This window comes from Ruditapes philippinarum, unplaced genomic scaffold, assembly GCF_026571515.1.
Source record: "Ruditapes philippinarum isolate M1 unplaced genomic scaffold, ASM2657151v2 ctg88_1_1_1_1, whole genome shotgun sequence".
NCBI lineage: Eukaryota > Metazoa > Mollusca > Bivalvia > Venerida > Veneridae > Ruditapes > Ruditapes philippinarum.
This window is the reverse complement of record NW_026865440.1, coordinates 214,237-226,029: the sequence shown is the minus strand read 5'-3', so window position 1 is coordinate 226,029 and position 11,793 is coordinate 214,237. Positions and strand designations below refer to the sequence as shown.

General features: G+C 32.0%; 1 protein-coding gene across 1 annotated transcript; it reads left to right on the top strand.

Moving 5' to 3' along the window:
* The first annotated feature begins 8,992 nt into the window (after positions 1-8,992).
* LOC132729015 (uncharacterized) lies at positions 8,993-11,367 on the top strand. The gene is made up of 3 exons (XM_060714748.1): positions 8,993-9,333; positions 10,086-10,254; positions 10,946-11,367. Exons 1-3 carry the CDS (start codon positions 9,088-9,090, stop codon positions 11,206-11,208), a joined length of 678 nt encoding a protein of 225 aa, XP_060570731.1. The 5' UTR covers positions 8,993-9,087; the 3' UTR covers positions 11,209-11,367.
* Positions 11,368-11,793: the final 426 nt, after the last annotated feature.

The following is an 11,793-nucleotide window of genomic DNA, read 5'->3' as shown; positions in this document are numbered from 1 at the left end:
GCCTTTTTTATAATACATTTGGTAAGTATACAAATTCCTGGTCAATAATGAAACACTTGTAATGATTGTACATATCTTACTGTAGTTTATAAATCTATTACAATCGTTACCAAAGTGAAAGTGTCTTCTGCAAAATGTGACACTATGAACGATATTAAATTTACCCTTAAATAAATAGACGTTATGGACTTATTATAGAATAAAAGTAAATATCATGGTAAATAAGAATGGAATGATTGAAAACAATCATATAATTTGAGAACAGTGCTTGTTAGATGTGTTATTAATTTCAAGAACTGCAACGAGTTCAGGTCTTGCAGTGAGCTTGCCCTTCTTTGCAGACCATATGTATGGGACAAAGATGTAACCAAGTTTTATCGTAGACAATGACATAGAAGCAGCAACAAATGTTACAACAGAAGGTAAATTATTGTAAAAACTGTGACTGTGTTAAATTGCCTAATAGTCCTATAAAATACACATTAAATTTTGTAAGTGTTCATTTAATTGGTTAGTTTTTATGTCGCGCCAACAATGTTAAGGTCATATGACGACTTTCCAGATATACTGGTGGAGGAAGATCTCATGTACCCATCCGTGCATTTATTCAATCAGGCACAAGAAGTGAAGCTTTACTCAATTTTAAACATTTATAGGTGCAATAATTAATAATCCGGACCAGAAAAAATATAACGGCATTTTTCAGCCATCAGGCAACCAAAATCTGTATTTAAATTCATGGAAGCAAATTGCCGCAAAGGGCTATATTTAGGCGAAAATTGATGAAGTCCGCGGACATTTCTACACATATAACATACAGCAATTATCGCGTCAATTATGTGGTAAACGTGTTAAAATAGTTGGACTATGAAAATTTAGCAATCAGTGGCAGTTGTGGGCACTTTTGTATATTTTTTTTCAGTAAATATGTTTAATGAAATCCAAATATCAACTAGTTTCTTAACACATAAACCACATAATTATCGAGAACTTTATACTACTACCACTACTAACTGACCTTGAGGTTATAAAACTGAATTATTTCTGGATTTCATTCGTTAATATACATTCTATGCCAGTTTCTGACCATAAGATACCTGAGATCTGGGTTACAGCTGAGAAAATATAGAATTACTCACTTAACCGTGAGTAAATCAATTATTTTCTATTCTCAATACTTCTAAACAACAACAACAACAACAACAACAAACATTATAGGTTTAGGTCGTTGTATTTGACAGAATTATCACATTTCAAGATCAATAATTTCCTTAGTTTTTGCAAAAAAAACATCTGCTGGAAAGAGGGCTGTCTCGAATTTCGGCGGAGTCATGATGAAATCAACTGCAAATATCTGAAACTAAGAAAAGACTGTAAAAATAAAACAGAACATAAAAAGGGTGGGTGGGACGGGAATATGTATGCTTTCTTCTGTCATTTTACGAATTGTATTCTGTCAAATACAGACCTCGAGTGACGCTTTTACACATAATTATACTCCCTTATATACAGTACACGCACGTGAAAATCGTTCAAAATTATAAAGGAATGTACAACAGAGTAAATCGAATTAACGTAAAATCATAAATATTTGCTTTAGATATAACAGATACCCTAAACTGCGTATTGTTCGAAACGAAAATAATTTCATTTTATAACCCCGGACCCGAAAAATGTCATTTTAGTACAAGAATTAAATTGTTGATATAGCTGTTTTTGGAAACGTTTGAAATGTGCTTACTCAAAGAAATTATATATGTGTCCTTATATTTGTTTTAAGTAACAGATTAAATTATTTCAGTGTCCTTATATTTGTTTTAAGTAACAGATTAAATTATTTTATTGTCATATTTGTTTCTAGTAACATATTGAATTATTTTATTGTCTTTATACATGTATTTGTTTCAAATAACAGATTTAGTTATAGAGATAAATGACATGTTATATTATACTTGCAATAAACATCATAAATAACATCAAAATATCGGACTTAAATGTTTATAAAACATATTATCCTGGAATCTCAAAATAAAGTATTTTCATTGACGTTACAAAATAAAATGTTGCTATTTCTATACTAATATATCTAATACATATATCAGTTTTAATACATATTAACAACAATTCTAGACTATCGTGAGAGACACTCCACTCCACGAACTTAAGATAAATTAAATCTAAAAACAAAATAAAAACAATTCAGTTTCTATTGACATCAGATAATTTAATAGTCTAAATCAAATTAACTGTGTCTGAAAGTATATGAAAATACAACACAATATATCGTTGGATATGTGTACAGTCAACGTGACTATAGAGCTAAGATAATATCTTTTATATATAATATGAATATATACCACCTGAGGTTATCAAGTCTATCCTTGCATACTTTTAAAGCAAAATGCATTGTTGGATATCTAATATCTATGACTTTATGTTGAATATATATTATGTTACTTTTATGGTAAAGATAAATGATACTAAAAGATAATCATTTCGTATTCTATAAATATAGTATATTTGAATTAAATTAATTAAATTTAATTCAAGTTATGTGAGATTGTCTCGTCTAAAAGTACTTTTCAACACACCAATTTCTCATTTCTCATATTTAATTATAGTTATCTACAATAATAAAAAAAAAACAGAAAAACTTTCTTTGTTTGCTTACCATAAAGTAATTTTACAAATTAAATTTTTCTCGTTTATTTATAGAACAAAAAAGAATGTAACAAGAAATTGAGATACATTTTCACTATGACAATCTGCAACAGTATAAATAAGACCATTGTTAAAATGATCTAAAATTTATCTCGCACGTTTCCAATGTAATTGTATAACAGGTGTACGTAAAGGCATTTCTAACGCAACATATACAATTGTTTTTCTGTTTTTACACAATTTTAACATTTTTTTTTTTGGTCAAATCTCGGTAGTCGATCAACCTAAACGTATTTACTCGCTTATGTACCAGTAATTTCTAGTTTCTCTGCAAGTGACTTACTACTAATCCGACGTGAGTAGAGATACAAATGGACATACATTTTTTTTCTGATAAATATTTAAACTTCCCGGAAAGTGGTTCTGTTTCTCATTGTATGTGTAAATGTCTATTTGTATTTTTGTGGCGCTATAAACACTGTACTCTCTTTTATGCTTAATAATCTTCGTATACGTTTAATGCAACGTCCTGGATCAATTGTCACGGAAAAACTTCGAATTGTTTTGGGATTGAATCAGTGACCCCTAGATTACTTATTCCGATGCTGAGTGACCCCTAGATTACTAATTCCGATGCTCAATGACCCCTAGATTACTAATTCCGATGCTGAGTGACCCCTAGAGTACTAATTCCGATGCTCAATGACCCCTAGATTACTAATTCCGATGCTGAGTGACCCCTAGATTACTAATTCCGATGCTGAGTGACCCCTAGATTTCTAATTCCGATGCTCAATGACCCCTAGATTACTAATTCCGATGATGAGTGACCCCTAGATTACTAATTCCGATGCTCAATGACCCCTAGATTACTAATTTCGATGCTCAATGACCCCTAGATTACTAATTCCGATGCTCAATGACCCCTAGATTACTAATTCCGATGCTCAATGACCCCTAGATTACTAATTCCGATGCTCAATGACCCCTAGATTACTAATTCCGATGCTCAATGACCCCTAGATTTTCTAATTCCGATGCTCAATGACCCCTAGATTTCTAATTCCAATGCTCAATGACCCCTAGATTACTAATTCCGATGCTCAATGACCCCTAGATTTCTAATTTCGATGCTCAATGACCCCTAGATTACTAATTCCGATGCTCAATGACCCCTAGATTTCTAATTCCGATGCTCCCCTAGATTTTTAATTCCGATGCTCAATGACCCCTAGATTTCTAATTCCGATGCTCAATGACCCCTAGATTACTAATTCCGATGCTCACTGACCCCTAGATTTTTAATTCCGATGCTCAATGACCCCTAGATTTCTAATTCCGATGCTCAATGACCCCTAGAGTACTAATTCCGATGCTCAATGACCTCTAGATTACTAATTCCGAAGCTCTCCCCGCGAGCTAAGCAACAATTTGATGTATTTGGTTATCAGTTAAATTGTGAATTAGACAATGTAGATAAAATCAATGATTTACAGTCTGTACATTTTATTTTTGAATTTCTCATAAAAAGCACAAAATCTAGTACTTATCTAAGGACTTAATCTAATACAATAAAAAGGAAATCATAAAAATCAAAAAGTCATATACTATAAAAAGGGAAATAAATCTTTTATAAAATCACAAAATCTAATGCCGTAAAAAAGGAAATAATAAAAACCACTAAATCTTATACAATATAAATGAAATAATACTAAAACTCACAGTCAAATACTTAAAAAAGGGACATCATTAAAATTAAAAGTCTTATACTGTGAAAAGTTAAAAAGGAATCATAAAAATCGAAAGATAATATCCTATAAAAAAGGAAATAATAAAAATTACAAAGCCTGGGGCAAATTATAAAAATCGCGAAACCTTAAACAGTAACTGTAAAAAGGGAAATCATAAAAATCACAAAATCTAAAACAGTACTGTAAAAACGTGAAATCATAAAAATCACAAAATCTAATACTGCAAAAGATGAAAATCCTAAAAAATCACAAAATTCTTATACTGTAAAAAGGGAAATCATAAAAATCACAAAATCATATACTGTAAAAAAGAGAATTAATAAAACATTACAATGTCTGGGGTAAATAATGAAAATAAAAATCTAAAACTGTAAAAAAAACGGAAATCGTAAAAATAATCGGGAAAACATAAAATTCACAAAATCTAATACCGTAAAAAAATGGAAATCGTCAAAATAACAAAATCTGATAGATTAAAACGGGATATCATAAAAATCACAAAATCTATAACTGTAAAAAAGGGAAATCATAAATATTATAACAAATGGATATAACGAAAACATGACGATTATTTTTATAATTAATCACATGACTTACCGCTGGAAAAATCTTAAATTTAACATTAAGTCACTGCCCTATTTTCTTGATATCTCAATCTCAAAAGCATTACTTAATTTCGTACTCATCTCTTTGGAATAAACTTTCATTTCTGCATCGAGGCCAACTTCATTTTTGTTAGTTTCCGCGGTCACGCCACTTGCATTTATCATTAAGAAATGAAAGTAAAGCTCAACAAAGGAAAGCGATACTCACGGAATGCAGTCTTTACAAAATCATGTCGCAAAGGTAACAAGTTCCGTAAGGCCATCGTGGTTATATGCTATAATTCAGAGGGTGACAATGCGAAAGTGCGATGACTACAATGCGATAACGCGATGACGACATTACGATAATGCGACAATACGAAAGTGCGATGGCGACAATGCGATAACGCAATGATGACAGTGAGATAATGCGACGATAATGCGATAATACTGTCGTGTTGTCGTCATCGCGGTATCGTACTGTCGCCACCGCATTATCTATTGTCGTTATCGCATTTTCGCAATGTTGTCATTGCGTTATCGCATTGTCGTTGTGGCGCCGCTATATGTCGCAATGTCGCTAAATGTCGCACTATTGCCGCTAAATGTCGCAACCGCCGCTATATGTCTCATGTAAATTCATTATAATTCATGTAAAACAACTGTTAGTATAAAATAGGTAAGGATTTGCTGTAATGTACAAAATAATTGGTTGAAAATGAAGTCATCTTAGTCGGTATTATAAATTAAAGACCACAATTTATGCCAAAGAGCCCTTTAATGATAAAACACATTTGTATACGTCTTTCATTGAGCAACCCAGATGCCATGGATTCGAGACACGACACCAGTTTAAGAGAAATATTCAATTAAATTCAATAACAATTCAGATTTTTTTTTTATTTTGAGTCGACCTTTTACCTACAAACATCCGTGGTCGAGGGGTTAGAGTCGATGACTTCTAATCCAGTTACCTCTTTGGCGTGGGTTCGATCCCCGGGAGATGCTTTGGTAGTTTAGCGCGGAGGAAGGTAGTCTAGTACAGGTGTAACTCTCCAGGAACGATGGTTAGGAAACTACCCGCCTATATGACTGAAATACTGTTGGGAAAAGGCGTAAAATGAAACAAACAAACAAACAAACAAACCTACAAGCATGTTTGCCTGCGGTTTTATCGGTAATAGAGGTTTTATAAAATATGATTTATTATTTTGCCTCTATCAGAATCACTGTTTGTTGCGTCAGCTTGTATGTGCTGCCTGAGTCTCTGACAGCTGGTTTTATTGCCATAAGGACCCTCTTACATTCCTATCACCAGTGGTTGACTCAGCTTGTCTGTGTTGCCTGCCGGTTAATTGCCACTAGAATCCTCTAAAATGCCTTTCACCGTGAAATGTTTTAGCTTGACCGTCTTGCCTGAGGCTATGACCAGCGGTGTTATTGCCATAAGGTTGGTTGTGTCGGGCATGAATCTGCTTCCTGATGCTATGACGGCTGGTTTTACGGTCATAAGAACCCTCTAAATGTGATTTTACCGTGGGTTTTGTCATCTTGACTGTGTTGACAGAGGTTATTTCCGCCGTTGGTATTTTCATTAAGATCCCCAAAAGGACAATAATAGTGGGTTGTGTGAGCTTTACTATGTTACCTGAGGCTATGACTGCCGGTACAATTTCCATAACGACCCCCTAAAAAGTCTTTCAACGTGGATTGTGTCATCTGGAATGTGTTGCCTGTGGCTATGAGGGCTGGTTATACGGCCATAAGGATCCTATAAATGTCCTTTTACCGTGGGTTGTGTCATCTTTACTATATTAACTGAGGCTATTGGCGCCGTTGTTATTGCCATAAGGACCCCCAAAAATGTCTATCAACGTTTGTGGTGTCAGCTTGACTGTGCTGCCTGAGCCTCTGAAAGCCGGTTTTCTTGCCATAAGGAGATTCTAAAAAGCCTAACTCGTTGGGTCAAGTTTCATTTTCAGTTTATTTCTAGTAATATAGGCGTCAGGCCCAAAATACAAAGTACAACAATACAATCAAACAGTAGAGTGATAAATTGCAAATACATTTGTAACTAGATGTAATGAATTGAATTTGTAAATAATTATACAGTATTTAGCTCTTCCTTTCTTACATTCAATGCATAATATATATATTTAGCAATAGATATTACTTCATTTGTTATTGTTGATGACATGAGAGAATAAAATAAATGATGGGAATGGTGATGTATCTTTAAAATAGACAGCTCTGATATTGTAATATAGTGAACATTTAAAGAAAAAAATGATATTTATCCTCAATAACATAAATATTTGTCTTTAGGCAATGAAAGCAATATCTTAAATCTCTATCTATTCCAATATGTCTACATTTCTCTATCATAAGATTATGACATGAACAGCGAAAATTAGAAAAAGCTCTTCTATACTTATATGCTAAATATAAACTTAAATATCGTTCAACATTAAGTAAAGTCTTAAAATACTTGTTATGTAATGCTTTTGGAGAGGAATCAACAACATTATGCCCGTTTTGTGATGAGCGTTGCTTTAACATATTCATGAAATTTAAGTCATCACCGACATCATGAGAGATCCATATGTATCCAAAACCAAATTGAAAAAGCATAATCTTTAATGTTGCCAGCCCATGTTTTCCGTCCAAATTCGTGTAGTCGTTTTAACATCAAATAACAATGTTTTGGGTACCTATGATCTCCGATTCGTGTCAGTTTTAACCAGTACTTAACACAATTTGTCATATAGATAGAACAGAGAGGTAATCTTCCATATTCACCAAGAGCAAAATAGCTTGTGCTATTTTGTGACAAGTTACAATATTGTTTACAGAATTTAACTTGTACATATTCAATCTTATCAACATAATTATAACCCCAGATTTCTGACGCATAACACAATATAGGTTTGAATCAAAAATTTTGAACATATCAGTAGGATCAATGTGACGAAATTGTCTTCGAAAATTGAATATACAAGCAGAATCTTTAATTCCTTGTAGTGCAAGCATCTTTTGTGTTTAAGACCATACTAACTTTGGTGGAAAAAATACACCTAAATATTTGTAAAATGGAACAACTTCAATAGGTTCATTATGAAACATTTTTCAGTTTGTTTCAAAACACGGCCATTTCTAAAAACAATGAGTTTCGTTTTACTTAAGTTTATCTTCATCTTAACAGATTTACAATAATTTTCAATATAATTTATTTGCTGCTGTAGATTTACAACGGTGTCAGAAAAGCTAGACACATCATCAGCAAACATTAGAGCAATTAACTTTTCAATGTCATTGGATACAAAAATACCTCTATTACATTTTTCATGCAAAAAAGTAACTAGATCATTTATGAAAAGTGAAAAAATTATCGTACTTCCAACACAGCCCTGCCTTGTTCCAGTATTACATGAGAAGAAGCTCACTGAACATGATCCGGGCACCAATCGGGTATGAACAGCTTTATGTTAACATTAGTATTGCTATTTGTCTATATTATCATATACAAAATTTTGTAAAACTGTATAAAGTTCACATATATATTTGTCATATAGAATATTATAGTTACGACTGATGAAAATATGTATATGAGGTGGTTATCCTAATGAATCTATTTTTATTTTTTCGTTAACAAAACAAACAATTGTCATCGATAGCAATAAAAGAAAATTGTCTACGATTTTATGTGTATTTGAATTCTATTATCCAATAAAACCGGTCCGATTAAAACAAACAAAAGAAAGTCGTATACTTGTATGAGACAAAATACTAAAACGCCATATCGTATTATAAAACACTTCAGTTTGCCAAAGTACGCACAGCTTTGTCTTACACAAACACAGTTTAAGACCTACATGTATCTACATGTACAAATACTTAAGTCTCTTCAAAAAAATATTGATATACTTGTGAAACGGAAACAAAATTTTGACCTGCTTTATGATAAAAAAAATCTTGTCATTGTTTCATCCGAAATGAACCCATCAAACTATATAAATATCTCTTATTTGAAATCCTTCAATCATTTCTTTAATCACTTACCATCTGGGTAGTCTTCGTAGACACAACTTAAAATGGATATCCTTTCCGGCATTTTTGTCATATGTGCTTTACTCGGCAACGTGTTTGGCGAGAAGCAACAGTGCTCAAGGTACCATTATGAGGCTCAAACACTGGAGAGAATTATCAAAGCCGAGTTCACTATTGCAGAGTTGAAAAATAAAATCGATGTACATCAATCGAAAAATACCGACGATCATTCGAAATTAGAGCAAAGAGTTGAACTTATTCAGAAGGCTATGAATAAAGTCGTCGAAAATGTGAGTAATTATTTTGCATTTTGTTGTCACTCATAATACGTTTCAATCTATAAGATATAAAATTGAATAAATAAAGACAAAATTTCAAATTCTGAATAAAATAGTTAATTGCTTTAAACAAATGAAACAAGGAAATCAAATTAATCTTCCCCAAATTTATAAGTTTAAATTTCTTATTGGATCATTCAAACAGAGTGTTATTTAGTTAAACTTTTATTCAGTTTTTATCAACCGTTTTAAAATATCAAACAATTTTTCGTGTCTTCAACTAAGCGACCAGCCGCGCGACTAATTTAATTTTGTAAATACGTACTTAGTCTAATAAATTCTAACTAGCTAAGTGTTTTATTTTTTTATAAACAGTTCATTAACTAGATTGATATACAGTTTGCCGACTTACCAAAGTAAATGTGTTACAATTCATTTGAAAAACTGCAATCCTATTGGACAAAAATTAATTTCAAACACTAAGTATCTTTTAGTTGAAACTCTTATTCAATACTCTGTTTTATCAAGCAAATATCGTTTAAGTAAAATCTTTTTTATTCTTTTTTATTATCAAAAATGACTGTATGTTACTTCTATTCTTTTTACTTACTAGTTATTAAGTTTCTTTTTGTCAACCAAGTTAGGACTGGTTTAAGATTGTTTCTTTTTCCTTTTTTAATCATCTTAGTGTCATTTTACTCATACTTTCGTAGTTTTATCAACTGATTGTCAACTGGTACATAAGGTTCTTGTTTTGTTATTAGATAACCGAGATAAAAGTTGAAAAACAATCCGTGGAGGTCAGTTCTATGAGGCAATATTGTACTTCAGACGATATGTGCAGTGACGTTGAAAATGCTGAATGTAAAAGATTGGCATGTAAATGTAAACCCGGTCTTAGCTACCACCATGCCACAAGAAAATGTCTCTCAGGTACTATCAAAAATTGCTATTATCTATGTCCATCCAAGTATAAATGGTCAGTTAACAGATAAAAATAGAAATAATTTAACATTTTGCCATAATTGTGTTCAATTTCATATCTTACTATGAAAAAAATTCAATAATGCACATGACTTAATGAAATTTACGAAAGACAGGTAGGGCAAATTTCATCTTCATTAATTCAAAATTTAAACCTCGTGAATTCCCGTTTTCAACATAAGGCATTCAAGATTTCAGATTCATGAATTCCCGATTTCAACTTCATGAATTCCTGATCTAAACTTCGCGAATTCAACTTCGTGAATTCCCGAAGAGATTGAGAAGAAATAAAAGACATTGAAGACATTGAATGAGTGTAGATTTAACACTAAATTCATTGAACAAATTGAATAAAAAAATGTTATGCGAGCCTCTGATGAGTTCAATAAATTTAGTATTGAATCAACACGAACATAAGATTCTGTTGATCATATACCCAAAATAAAAACTTACAATGTTTGCACGTGGAAAGTTGGGTCAAATTTTAGAAAGAATTCTATTACATGAAATTTTTAATTAAAAATGTTTTTTAATCAAATCGATCAATATGATGAAAAAAAAAAAAGGAAATAAAATCGGGGTATGTTTTATAAGTTTATAACATTTAGTAGATTCTATTTCTCCTTCTACTATACTTCAGATTGTGGAGATTCTCGATATGGTAGTACATACCAAGTAGAAGTGAACACGTATCTTAGCGGGTTCAATACGAACTCGATAAAACCAGTCACTATAGAGGAATGTGTGAACAACTGTACAAACATTAAAAAAATAATATGCAGAACAGCGGAATACGAAGCAAGCAGTAAAGATTGCCGCATATCCTTTGAAACTTTGCATACAAACCCCGAAGCCATCGGATATGACAGCAATTATGTTTTACATACACGAGATTGCAATTAAAACTATAAAGAATGAAAACTAGAAAAAACCTATAGAGTCTTGCTGATTATAATGTCAAATGTTCTTCTTCTGCACTAATTGCTATTTTCTTAGCAAACAAACAAACAAACAAAAACATACAATAACTAACTAGCTAACTAAACAAATAAATAAACAATCCGATTTTAGAATAATTAAAATGACATGAAAATCGTGAACTCGAATAATAAATCATCTAACAAAGTATAGCTTCCTGTAAGATTTCATGTGGGCAAGTTAATTGTGTAGTGTATGATTTCCTTTTCTAAAACTAGAATTATTATCCTTGTATTTTTATAGGACATTGTGCTGATAGTAGCGTAAGTAATGTTTTATTTATTACCCACATAAAGGCTTAACAGTATATGTTTCTGGTATGCGAAGAACTGTGATTGGCCAAACCAGGCTGTGATTATTTTAACAACGCTGTAATTGGCTAAACCGCGATGTGATTGTGTAGGTCACGCTATGATTGTTTTAACCAAGTTGTAAATGGCTAAACTGCAATGTGAATGGCTAAATCACGCTGTGATAACAACGGTTAAATTGGCTAAACACGCTGAAAGA

Bases quoted from the DNA above. Each gene is read 5' to 3' on its own strand.
- LOC132729015 (XM_060714748.1), top strand. From the start codon at position 9,088: ATGGATATCCTTTCCGGCATTTTTGTCATATGTGCTTTACTCGGCAAC. The intron at 9,334-10,085 runs GTGAGTAATTAT...TTTTGTTATTAG, and splicing joins TGAATAAAGTCGTCGAAAAT to ATAACCGAGATAAAAGTTGA. The intron at 10,255-10,945 runs GTACTATCAAAA...ACTATACTTCAG, and splicing joins CACAAGAAAATGTCTCTCAG to ATTGTGGAGATTCTCGATAT.